The 13,125-nt window shown below is 45.0% G+C and overlaps 1 protein-coding gene across 2 annotated transcripts; it reads right to left on the minus strand.

Moving 5' to 3' along the window:
- Positions 1-355: 355 nt before the first annotated feature.
- cfi (complement factor I) lies at positions 356-10,636 on the minus strand. Of its 2 annotated transcripts, none has more exons than XM_061912999.1 (17): positions 10,282-10,636; positions 9,278-9,366; positions 9,070-9,223; positions 7,990-8,053; positions 7,729-7,891; positions 7,456-7,655; positions 7,283-7,390; positions 6,829-6,939; positions 6,684-6,713; positions 6,601-6,621; positions 6,366-6,508; positions 6,186-6,289; positions 3,085-3,189; positions 2,843-3,021; positions 845-946; positions 636-784; positions 356-571 (listed from the first exon to the last, which is right to left on the minus strand). In XM_061912999.1, the coding sequence occupies exons 1-17, from the start codon at positions 10,381-10,383 to the stop codon at positions 503-505; spliced, it is 1,893 nt and encodes a 630-aa protein (XP_061768983.1). In that variant the 5' UTR covers positions 10,384-10,636; the 3' UTR covers positions 356-502. The 2 variants fall into 2 exon arrangements, with proteins under 2 accessions (XP_061768983.1, XP_061768982.1); XM_061912998.1 differs by having other exon boundaries at positions 7,729-7,894; positions 10,282-10,615.
- Between the last annotated feature and the right edge of the window lie 2,489 nt (positions 10,637-13,125).

A 13,125-nucleotide genomic window follows, 5' to 3' on the forward strand; every position in this document is an offset into this window, starting at 1 on the left:
TACCTTCAAGGTACTCAAAGCGCTTTGACACTACTTCCACATTTACCCATTCACACACTGATGGAGGGAGCTGCCATGCAAGGCGCCAACCAGCACCCATCAGGAGCAAGGGTGAAGTGTCTTGCTCAGGACACAACAGATGTGACGAGGTTGGTTCTAGGTGAGATTTGAACCAGTGACCCTCGGGTCGCGCACGGCCACTCTTCCACTGCGCCACGCCCTCCCTTGTTGTTATTAATATTGTTGTGCAGCACTTTGGAAACATTTTGTTGTTTAAATGTGCTATATAAATAAAGTGGATTGATTGAAAAACTCAACAAAAAAAGGTGCAGTAGAAAAAGGCTGTCACACAAAATAAAATATACACACATGATTTTTTATGTCCAAGTCCAAAGGAGCAACACTTCCTCCTGGCAGACATGTGGATAGGTTTTTCCTCCATGTTTATCGTTTACTTGAAGAAAAAGAAGAATCACTGTACAGGAAGCACAGTAGTGTGTGGTCAGGAGTTGAACTTAGTGACGACAGGCCAGCCCGTGTGAAGTCGTATCCACTCAAAGTAATGCGCCACCTGCAGGCGACAACGGTGAAACATGAGCGATCCCCTGGCTAGAAGCCCCGTGCATGCGTCTCACCTGAGTGTAAACTCCCGGGAAGCCAGGCTGACCGCATCGCTCGCCCCAGCTGACCACACCCCACAAGTAGGACATGCCCAGGTGGTCTTCGCAGATCAGAGGACCGCCGCTGTCCCCTTGGCACGAGTCCACGTTGCCGTCCAGGTCACCTGCGCTCACACACATTTTCAAACACGTGCTGTCACGTGCAATTGTCGGTACTCACGCACCTGCACACATCATGCCGGGTCGAAACCGATCCTGGTAGAACCTCTGACAGTCGTCAATGAGGGACACGTTGGCCCACCTGAGGACCTCGCTGGCTTTTCCCTCTGTAACACCACCAGTGAGCTTGTAGCGTTAATTCCCTCCAACAAGTACGCGCGCGCGCACACACACGCACACACACGCACACACACACACACACACACACACACACACACACACACACACACACACACACACACACAATTGTATTTGTTACCTTCTTGAGACCTCTGAAAAATGCCTACCTCTTCAGGACCACCCTAATTTTGATAGATTTCACCACCAGGGGTGCAAACGAGATCCCCAATTTTTTATTTTTTTTGTAATTTGCTCAAGGCCGCAGATGGCTCCTGTGCCGCACTTTGGGCAACCCAGCTGTAGAAGCTAACTGTTAATGGCCACTATAGTCTTAATAGCGTAGTGTATTTGTTCATCCTATGATCACATATGGGACGCGGGTTGTCTTACGTAATACTGAAAGTCGTAAAATCAGCTGCTCACCTGGCGTTCGTTTGGGGAGGATGAATAGGGAAGTCCTTCTTTAGCTTATTTTATCATATATTGCTGCCTTTGCACCTGTCAATGTTAACTTTTGCATGCACATTAAATCAACAAAAAATCCTAACTTTGGCACAACGTTCGCTGACTCTAGTATTTGGCTCGCTATTACAGTAGATGCAATGGGGGCAGCACAGTGTGAGAGGGGTTAGTGCGTCTGCCTCACAATACAAAAGTCCTGAGTAGTCCTGGTTTCAATCCCGGGATCTTTCTGTGTGGAGTTTACATGTCCTCCCCGTGACTGCGTGGGTTCCCTCCAGGTACTCCAGCTTCCTCCCACCTCCAAAAACATGCACCTGGGGAATAGGTTGATTGGCAACACTAAATTGGCCCTAGTGTGTGAATGTGAGAATGTTGTCTGTCTATCTGTTTTGGCCCTGTGATGAGGTGGCGACTTGTCCTGGGTGTACGACCCCTTCCGCCCGATTGTAGCTGAGATAGGCACCAGCGCCCTCCGCGACCCCGAAGGGAATAAGCGGTAGAAAAAGGATGGATGGATGGATGAATATTTGCAATGGTTTTCCGTATTGTGACCATGATTTCAGTTGTAACATGTTTACCGGTCCGCATATGGAAGGTACTTCTTCTTGTTGGTGTCTCAAGAAGGGTAGAAATACTAGATCACACACACACACACACGGTTGTTTGTTACCTTCTTGAGACGTCCGAAAAATGCCTACCTCTTTAGGACCACCCTTTCTAGATATACAAAGATTTGTATTTATAACAATAATGATATATACATACTATGCAAATATAAAAAAGGTAAGCTTTTAGTAACATTTTTTAAATTAAATTTTTAGTTTGTAATTGGTTTTTAATCTTAATTATATATATATATATATATATATATATATATATATATATATATATATATAAATATATATGTATATATATATATATATGTGTGTGTGTTTTTTTTTTTTTTTTAATTGGGCCAAAGGGTATGCATTTCAATTTCTTACAAAAACTTGTTAATACATATGTTGGCCAGAGGGGGAGCACTTACATTTTTTCTACTCACTTGTTATTTCAAATGTTGATCAGATCGGGAGCACTTTTAAAAAAGACACACACTCAATTTGTAAAATCCTTTCTTATTGGGACCACCCTAATTATGATAGATTTCACCACCGGGGGTGCAAATGAGACATCGTGTATTAGATGCAATGGTTTTTGGTATTGGGACCATGATTTTGGTCCTAACTTGTTCACTGGTCCTCATATGTAAGGTACTTTTTCTTGTTGATGTCTCAAGAAGGGTAAATAATACAAGAACACACGCGTAGATATGCAAGAACACACACACACACACACACACACACACACACACACACACACACACACACACACACACACACACACACACACACACACACACACACACACACACACGCACACACCTGCCATGCGCCCCCAACCAGAGATGCTACAGGTGTGATTGGGCTGGAAGAGCTGAGTTGACCAGGGGAGACAGGCGGGTCTCACAGCAGGGTTATCCTCCACACACTTGCCCTTCTCCTGCGGGAGGTCCTTGAGTCGCAGCAGCGCGATGTCGTTTTCGTACGTGCCGGCCTTGTACCTGCGACACACCATCCATTATTATATGCCAAAAAAGCGAGCAAGTCAGGACGACCGGCGCTACTTTGGGTGGATGATGACGTCGCCTACGGGAACGATGTCCGTCGTGTCCTGAGGCGTCAACTTCTTCCAGATGGAGAACTTCACGCGGAACATTGAGGGGTTGGGCCTGGAGCAGCAAGAGCCAAAGAAAAAATCTCTATAGCAGAGGTCTTCAACAGGGGTTCCGGAACCCCTACGGGGTCTAGAGAGGTACTGTAGGGGGGTTGTGAAGTATTTGGCTGATGAGACTTTAAACATCCATCAATCCATTTTCTACCGCTTATTCCCTATTCGCGGGGGATGCTGGTGCCTATCTCAGCTACAATCGGGCAGAAGGCGGTGTACACCCTGGACAAGTCGCCCATAAACTATTAATTATACTGTATCATTATATTAATGTAAGAATTTAGGATAGCTAGCAATTAGCCCTCTAGTTGCCAGTCATTTAATAGCAACACTACACTGTATTATTTGAATTACTTGTATTTGGACACGTGACGTCTTCCCGAAAGTGAAAAATATTGGTGGTAAACCAAGCCATCTTGGGGCCAAGTACGCAAAGGTACTAAACCTTCCTTTTCTTTCCTTTTGAACAATTTCCCTTGTGGATCAATAAAGTTTGTGTAGGTCTAAGTCTTGAGTCTTCCTGCAAAATGCTGATATGAGCAAAAAAAAAACATCTAACCATGCAATGGAATAGATCCCTACAGTTGATCAAAAAAGTATTTGTTGAGTGATATTAAAGATTACGTGTCGGTGTCGTTCCAAGACATATTAACGTTCTACACGACAAAACAGATGAAAACTTGGAAAAGCATGGAGGTATGCAACTTCTTTGTGTGTTTCTGGGTCAAGGAAATTGGTATCAAGAGTCTCCTGGATAAATATGCACAATCTTTGCTCAGGTAAGGTTGCATTTCATGATTTAACTTGGCGTCTAAGCAGCCATGTTTGTTGCTGTTTACAAGTACACGTGTTTTTCCCGTCTTTATCAAAATATAACTTTAGAGGTCAACATTGTGTATGTACTTAAATGTTCATTTATGATTGCTGCCTTTGGTAAAAGCCTAACTCTTTTAGGTTTTGCTCACATTTGCTTTCTTTTATTTAGACTCGCTGAATTGGTGCTTTTCGAAACACAAACAATATCAAGATAATACTTAAATGGGAAATACTAAACATTGAATGGATATCAAACAAACCTGCAAACTCACTGCAAACTCATGCATTCTTCGACTCTGCTCCCTTGGAATGTGTGCTACTTTTCTTCTTGATTACCTCTCGAGGAACTTTGGAAAAACGTTCATCCTTTTCGCAATTTGAACGGTTCGCACAGCCAAAAACAACGCAAGCAGAGGGCATTTTGCTTTTCTGTACCCAATAAGAACGGAGCGAGCTTGACCACCCCGCTTTTTCCCTGAGCCCGACGTGACATCATATTAATCTTAGTTTTGCACAAGTTACTTTTAGGACCAGTTTAATATAAAACACCATTTTTTTTACAGCATATATGAGTAACAGATCCCTGCTACACCTCTATATCACTTTTGGGGTCTTGTACACACTAGCCTTGTACTAGCATTTCAGTTGCCAGCTAGCTAATGGTAGCGTTGTAGTGTCCATCTTCTTCCGTTTATCCGAGGTCGGGTTGCGAGGGCAGCAGCCTAAGCAGAGAAGACCAGACTTCCCTCAGCTCGTCCCTGGGAATCCAGAGGCGTTCCCAGGCCAGCTGGGAGACATAGTCTTTCCAACATGCCCTGGGTCTTTCCCGTGGCCTCTTCCTGGCCGGACGTGCCCTAAACACCTCCCTAGGGAGGCGTTTGGGTGGCATCCTGACCAGATGCCCGAGCCACCTCATCTGGCTCCTCTCGATGTGGAGGAGCAGCGGCTTTACGTTGAGCTCCTCCCGATTTACAGAACTTCTCACCCTATCTCTAAGGGAGAGCCTTACCACCCGGCTGAGGAAACTCATTTCGGCCTACTCAGTGGCCTAGTGGTTAGTGTCCGCCCTGAGATGGGTAGGATGTGAGTTCAAACCCCCTAAAGACTATAAAAATGGGACCCATTACCTGTCTGCTCTGCACTCCCCAATAAGGGTTGGAATTGGAGGTTACATCACCAAAAATTATGATTTAACCGCTGCTGCCCACTGCTCCCCTCACCTCCCAGGGGGGGATCAAATGCAGAGGACAAATTTCACCACACCTAGTGTGTGTGTGACAATCATTGGTACTTTAACTTAACTTGTACCCGTGATCTTGTCCTTTCGGTCATAACCCAGAGCTCATGACCATAGGTGACGATAGGGACGTTGGTCGACCGGTTAATTGAGAGCTTTGCCTTCCGGCTCAGCTCCTTCTTCACCACCACAGATCACTTTAGTGCACAATACCAAGGTGTCTTTTTCACACATCTCTCCAGCTGGCAGTGAGCGACTAGCGCGCTAGTTGCCAGCTAGCAGTTAGCGCTCTGGTCACCAGCTAGCGATTAGCACTCTAGTCGCCAGCTAGCGGTTATCGCTCTTGTTGCCAGCTAATAATTACCGCACTCGTTGTCAACTAGGGCAGCACGGTGGTCGAGGGGTTAGTGCATGTGCCTCACAATACGAAGGTTCTGAGCAGTCCTGGGTTCAATCCCGGGCTCGGGATCTTTCTGTGTAGAGTTTGCCTGTTCTACCCATGACTGCGTGAGTTCCCTACGAGTAATTCGGCTTCCTCCCACCGCCAAAAACATACACCTGGGGATAGGTTGATTGGCAACACTAAAAATAGCCCTAGTGTGTGAATGTTGTCTGTCTATCTGTGTTGGCCCTGTGATGAGGTGGCAACTTGTCCAGGGTGTACCCCGCTTTCCGCCCCAATGCAGCTGAGATAGGCTCCAGCTCCCTCCGTGACCCCAAAAAGGGACAAGCGGTACAAAATGGATTGATGGGTAGTTGTCAACTAGCTAATAGTGGCGCCATACTTATTTAAACATCTTAGCTGATAACAAGTTACTTTTAGGACAAGTTCAAGTAAAAACAGCGCGCCATCTCTCCCTCAGTTTGAGGGTCCTTGGCCAAGAAAACGTTGAAGACCCCTGGTCTATGTTGTTGGAGAAGAAACACAACATGTTTTGGCTCACTTGACGCAGTGAGCCGCAGTGACGATCCAGCAGCCTCCGATGTACGTGCCACCGCAGTCCATCTTGCCGTTCTGCTCCAGGCCCACCTGCCACTGGATTTGGGTCTGCGGGGGGGCGTCGGCACAAATGCGTCACTTTCCTGCTTTGGCGCTTGTGAGGACATCAGAGTGGCAAACACACCCGATTGGCCGGAATTCCCCCGACCACTCGCTTGTATCGGCCCCCGCTCACACGATCCCTCACGCTGTCGTCTTCCGCAGCGGTGGCGTTGGGGACGCCGCATTGCAGCTTGGACTCCAGATGTGCACGGCTGGCGCTGGTTTCTACGCACACACACACACACACACACACACTAATGTGTTGCCGAGCAAAAGAGAAATATGTTAACATGCTATCTGTCCAGAGGTATGCTAACCTTTCCTGGGAGAGACGTATTCTGAAGCAGACATGACACAGTTAATGTTAGCAATGATTCTGGAAGGTTCTGGCTTGCTGTACCTGTGTTGGTAGGCCCTGCGCTCACTGCTTCTGCGTGACATAAAAATGGACGATTTAGAAACATGCCTTGTACGAGGTCTTCTCGTGTGTGTGTGTGTGTGTGTGTGTGTGTGTGTGTGTGTGTGTGTGTGTGTGTGTTTCTCACTGGACGTCACGGCCTCATCTTTGCCGTCCAAACAGTCCACCTGTCCATCAGCTAACGCGTCAGCGTGCACGCACACGCCCGTCTTACAGCGGAAGGCGCCGCTCCTGCAACCTAGCGGGCGGAGCAAGTAACTATAAACGTCTTCATGTGTGGATGTACAGTCGCGGCCGAAAGTTTACATACACCTGTGAAGGACATAATGTCATGGCTGTCTTGAGTTTCCAATAATTTCTAACAACTCTTATTTGTTTGTGATATAGTTAGTGATTGGAGCACATACTTGTTGGTCACAAAAACATTCATTCATTTTTTTATTATTATTATTATGAGTCTACTGAAAATGTAACCCAAAATAAGAGTTGTAGAAGTTCTTGGAAACTCAAGACAGCCATGACATTATGTTTTTTACAAGTGTATGTAAACTTTTGACCACGAATTTGTGCGTCTGGTTTACGTTTGCAGCACATCTCGTCGCTGCGGTCGCCACAGTCGTCCACGCCGTCGCAGGTGTGCTCGGTGGACACGCATTTCCCGTTAGCACACTTGAAGCCGCACTTGTCTCCTGAAAGGCAAGCGACCAAGTTGAAGGTGGTGTTTTGCGTGCGATGCCGTCACATAAGCGCTGACCTGCGGGGGCGCTGGACTCGTTATAGCACGTCACCGTGGCAACCTTGTCCATGATGCGGACGCTGTCGTGGATGACGCATTCGGCCAGCGAAGTCTCGAAGCCTTGACAGCGGACGCTGACACAGCTGGTGGGAAACGCCGCATCTACGCCTTCTTGGCTCAAGGTTGGGTAATCGAGCCATCCGGCAGACGAGGCGCCGCTGCGGACGCACCCGTGTTAGCATAAACGTGTTAGCGTCACTGGTAAAAAAAAAAAAAAAGAAGTCATCTCACAGTTCGTGGCCATGTTCCTTGCAGGCTACATTAGCGCTAGCCGTGTCCCACAGCTTCAAACACACAAGCAGGCGACGCCCACCGCTGGGACTCGCAGGCTCGGGGACGAAGAGCGAGACCATGCCAGTCTGAGGGTCCAAGGAGCTAGTGAACTTGGCTTGCTCTTCTGGACACACACACACACACACACACACACACACACACACACACACACATTGGCAACAAGCGAGAATGTCAGTGTAGACGACTTAGATGGCAAACCTGAGCACGTTTCTCCAAAGTGGGACATAGCGGTCTTCTTGTTGCGACACGCCAGCGCCATCACCTGACAACACGACCAAAGCACTTAGCCCAGCATAGGAATTCTCAAACTGTGGTACGCCGCCAAATAAGTCTGTTAAAACACACTAGATGTGGAGTATCGTTGTTGATGTTTCTGCATGGTGTGTAATGTAAAGTATATAAAGTTAAAGTACCACTGATACTATCCATCCATCCATTTTCTACTGCTTATTCCCTTTGGGGTCGCAGCTACAATCGGGCGGAAGGCGCGGTACACCTTGGACATGTCGCCACCTCATCGCAGGGCCAACACAGATAGACAGACAACATTCCCACTCACATTCACACACTAGGGCCAATTTAGTGTTGCCAATCAACCTATCCCCAGGTGCATGTCTTTGGAGGTGGGATGAAACCGGAGTACCCGGAGTGAACCCACACAGTCACTGGGAGAACATGCAAACTCTACACAGAAAGATCCAGAGCCCCGGATTGAACTCAGGACTACTCAGGACCTTCGTATTGTGAGGCAGACACACTAACCCCTCTTCTACTGTGCTGCCCCCACAGATACTAGGTGTGATGAAATAACCCTCTGCATTTGACCCATCCCCTTGTTCCACCTCCTGGGAGGTGAGGTGAGAAGTGAGCACCAGCAATGGCCGCGCTCGGGAATCATTGAAAATTAGAGTCATAGAAATTATTGGAAACTCAAGACAGTCCTGGAATCATTTTGGTGATTTAACCCCCAATTCCAACCCTTGATGCTGAGTGCAAAGCAGGGAGGTAATGGGTGCCATTTTTGTAGTCTTCGGCATGACTCGGTTGGGGTTTGAACTCACGACCTACCGATCTCAGGGCGGACACTCTAACCCCAAGGCCACTGAGTAGGACACCTGTTAAATAAAACCTCTGCCTTGATTTTAATGAATACTTAGGCCTACTACATTACAGTATTTTAATGTTGGTCATTACGGTGCTACTAGGAGAGCCAATTTTTTTCTTGGTGAATTTTTTTTATTAACAAACATATTAACACGCTAACATCGCTAGCTATACCTGGCAGTAGGAGCGGTAGAGGCGATTGTCCCGCCCACACACAGGAGTCATGTCCTCCACAGGACACAAATACGGCGGCTTGCAGGAGCAACGACCTTCAATGCAGCGCTCCCAGGGAGGACAGAACACCAGGTCACATGACGCACGCGTCGGCCTGAAAGCACAGCTTGTCACCTTGAGCGCACGTACGCCACCAAGCACTACCTACTTCCTGTGGAGACACGCCTCAGGACCCATGAAGTCATCTTGCGGCGTCAGGTGGTCCGCATTCGCCGACTCCTCATTTCTTAGGGCCTCCTGCTGGCAGACGACTTCATCACTTTATCACACAATGATGACCAGACTTATTGAGGCCATTTGGCTTTTATTTCCAAACTACAACACTGTCACTCAGGTCCTTGGACCGGACCCAAGTACTAGTCTCAGGTTCCATTACCCTAACCCTTGTCTAAATATACTGGTCTTAGTCCAATCCCAAACCATAGTCCTTGTCCTATAGTCTCCCGTCCAAAGGCAATACCTAGTAACTCACTTCTAGCTGATTTTGAGAAAACAAAGGAAAACCAGTCTATCTTGATGCTGTCTTACAAAGATCTACAAAGTCATCGAACATATGGATGATTTCTTGAGATTTCATTTTCTTGCCGATTGAGCCATGGATTGAATCTGTTCTCATAAACGTGTGCCCTTTCTCCAGATATTTTATTACAATCTCGGGTGGGCCCCATTCTGCGTTTGCACATTGGGCAAGCGTCCAGTTTTTACTTTGACCTCCACAGTTATCTGCCCAAAAGAGTATGCAAGAGGAAGAATCAAGAACAATACATTTAATGAAGGTGCTTGCAACGTCCTGGGCCAATCTTCCAAATATCCCCTCGTGCCATAATATCACATAATCAGGTTGACCGTTAGCCCCCATTCGTGCAAATGTCTCATTAAAGACAATAAGGCGACTGACAAAGAAGCTCCGATTGGTCCCTTGAGATACTAGGTTTTTCCGTTGTATCTACGTGGTTATGTGGTAGTTGCTAGGTCCTGCCATGCGCGTAACAGCTTACTTACGGAACAAATTACAATATCGCATACACTAATGTAAAGCATATCACCTAGGAACTCCAAAATTATTATCAGCTCAGTTTTGACCAAAATTGAGTTACTGGGTTTTGCCTTTGGACGGGAGTACTGGTGGTCCTAAAAAGAAGCTTTACTCACCGTCTGTGAAGCCAACAAAAGAAGAAGAAGAAAAGGAGACAGTCTCATCCTGACTTTGTCGTGGTCCTTGTTCCAGAATTCAGATGTTTGTGATGACGTCATCAGTCAATCATTAGTTGGTCACGTGAGCGCTGAACTAAGTAAACTGTTTGTTCTGGACCAGCAAACAAGTTACGATCCGCGCCGTATCTGTGGGCAGTCCTGGTCAGCATGCAGCAGGTGGCGCTAACACGCTAACATTTTTAGTCACTGCAAAAGGATGACTTTAAAGATTTGCATTTACTGTCATGATTAGAGAGAGATGTAGGAGCGTGGCACCAAATTATGCTCCCATCCCACCCTAAATCCAGTGTTGTCACCCCATACATGCAGTAAAAGATTAATTATAGATTTGGTTGAAACCAGCTATTTAAAACAGTTGTAAAAACCTTAATTAGGTTTATGACTGACATCTGGATCAGGGATGTCAAACATGCGGTGACATTGGTGTAAAATCCATCCATCCATCCATTTCCTACCACTTATTCCCTTTTGGGGTCGCGGGGGCTATGGCGCCTATCTCAGCTACAAGGACTGCAGGACCTTCGTATTGTGAGGCAGACGCACTAACCCCTCTTCCACCGTGAAGCCCTGCTGTAAAATTAAGCTGTATTTTTAAATGAAAGAAACTGCTGTTCTAAATGTGTCAACTGGATGTGGCAATAGTTATTCTGTTAAGCAAGCAAATAGTTTACACCGGGGTGAGCAAGTATGCCAAGCAGGAGGTACACGGTAAAGCGGGACTGTGACTCCTCCCCCTTGACACAATGTAAAACCAACAGGAGTAAAATAAACAATGGGTAACCCCACTTAAAATGCGGCATGAGACACTGCACATTGATATAGTTCTGTGAAAATAAGTGTCTTCTGTGCAAAAATGTAAAGCAAGTAAACAGTGTGTGATATACTGCAATACTGTCAGTAGGGCTGGGCGTATCGATACCAAGTATCGATAGTATCGATACATGGTGAGTATCGGTATCGTATTGACACTGGCGTGATGGTATCGATACTTCACCAAATTAAGCAAATCACTCCGTTTAAAAAAAAAAAAAGTGAGCACAGCGCAGCGCTCCTCACCACTCCACCCTCCTCCCTAGTGATGGATCGCAAACGAGATTTAAAAACACTTTAAAAATTCATCTTCAACCCAAAATAAAATAAAATTAATACAATTAACATGACGTTTGGTGCGTTCGCGCACACACATCAGTATAATTCGCTCCGAGGTTCACTCGGACACGCACACACACACACGCGTGCGTTTCCAGTGCGACTTAATTTCTTGGTTGTAAACTGTAAAGTATTTTATTGCACTAAAATAACAATAATTTCTCAGTTCTTTTGTTTTGTGTTCATTTTTACAACTGTTTAATAATAATAATTTTCTTTTTTACTTAAGTTCTTGTGTGTTGTGAGGCGACTATCCAAGTTCAGTATTTGTTTTCACCTTATTTGCACTACTTACTTTATTGTAATTGATATTATAACTTTTTTATTTGAATTTCTCAGTTCTTTTGTTTTGTGTTCATGTTTACAACTTTGTTCAATAACTAGAGTTTTGTTATTTACCTTACGTGTTTGTGTGTTTTGAGGCGACAAGCCAGGTTCAGTAGTTGTTTGCACCTTATTTGCATTACTTTATTGCTATTGATATTACTTTTGTAATAAATATATATATTTTTTTTACTTAAATCGTTGTCCTGTGTTGTATTATTATCATAATCAATTAATAAAGGCAAAAGTACAAATTTGTTTTTCAAAAGTATCAATACCCCGAAGTCCCCCCCCCCCCCCAATCAGATGACGACACTTCTGGTATCGGTATCGGCGATACTTGCCGGTATCGGATCGGATCGGTATCGATACCCACATTTCCAATATCGCACACCCCTAACTGTCAGTCTTTTAAGTCTTTATTTTTGGTTTGTTAAAGTAGTTCACACATTGCACAGCTTTTATTTTTCTATCAATGCACAGTGATGCCTAGAAGGCAGGGAGTAACTCAACCCTTTTGAATAGTTTCTACCTCAGTTTGTATGGTTTGTTGAGTTAGCACAGGATTGATATGTGGAAATGACAAATGAGGTAGTTGATCCATAGAACAGTTTTCAACTACCTTGAAGTGTTTTGTTAAGATGATTATTTGTGATATATGTATATATTTTCAGAATGTGCTTGTTCTATTGTGGGCCAAAATCCATCTGGAGTTGTTGTAGTTGTATTTTTAAGTTATTATGCCATGATTTTACCCATCCGGCCCTGGTGGGAATAGAGCTAAAATGAGTTTCACAACCCTGATCTAGATAAACCCCCAAAATAATTAGTTGTTGGGGTTTTTTTGTGTTTTTTTTTTATACAAACAGGTGCCAACAAATTCAATATAAAGTGGCCTGAATATAAATTCAAATAATCATATAACCTGTCATTACTTATGTAAATGTGATTATACGTCTGTCAAGTTTTCCTTTATTTCAGAGAGTAGTGAAATGAATTGAGTTAAATTTTATGTAGTGCTTTTCTCTACCCACTCAAAGCGGTTTATATATTGAAACCCATTGTCTACATCTTTACATTCGAACCAGTGTGGATGTTTCTCATGTTGCTGGCATGGCCGCTCTACCAATCGAGCCACGCCGCCCCCCAGTGTAGACATTAGCGGATTCATTTAGGATTATAATCAGTAGATAATATGAATAATTCATCAATATTGTGATTGTACCATTTCTCCTGTCTTTAAAAATGTGTAACTTTTAACATTCAAACTTACTGAAATTTAATTAACTGGTAGAGTAAAAAAAAAAA

This window comes from Nerophis ophidion, linkage group LG10 (genome assembly GCF_033978795.1).
Source record: "Nerophis ophidion isolate RoL-2023_Sa linkage group LG10, RoL_Noph_v1.0, whole genome shotgun sequence".
Classification (NCBI taxonomy): domain Eukaryota; kingdom Metazoa; phylum Chordata; class Actinopteri; order Syngnathiformes; family Syngnathidae; genus Nerophis; species Nerophis ophidion.

Bases quoted from the DNA above. Each gene is read 5' to 3' on its own strand.
- cfi (XM_061912998.1), bottom strand. From the start codon at position 10,383: ATGACGTCATCACAAACATCTGAATTCTGGAACAAGGACCACGACAAA. The intron at 9,224-9,277 runs GTAGGTAGTGCT...CTGTGCTTTCAG, and splicing joins GAGGCGTGTCTCCACAGGAA to GCCGACGCGTGCGTCATGTG. The intron at 7,391-7,455 runs GTCAGCGCTTAT...CTTGCCTTTCAG, and splicing joins CGAGTCCAGCGCCCCCGCAG to GAGACAAGTGCGGCTTCAAG.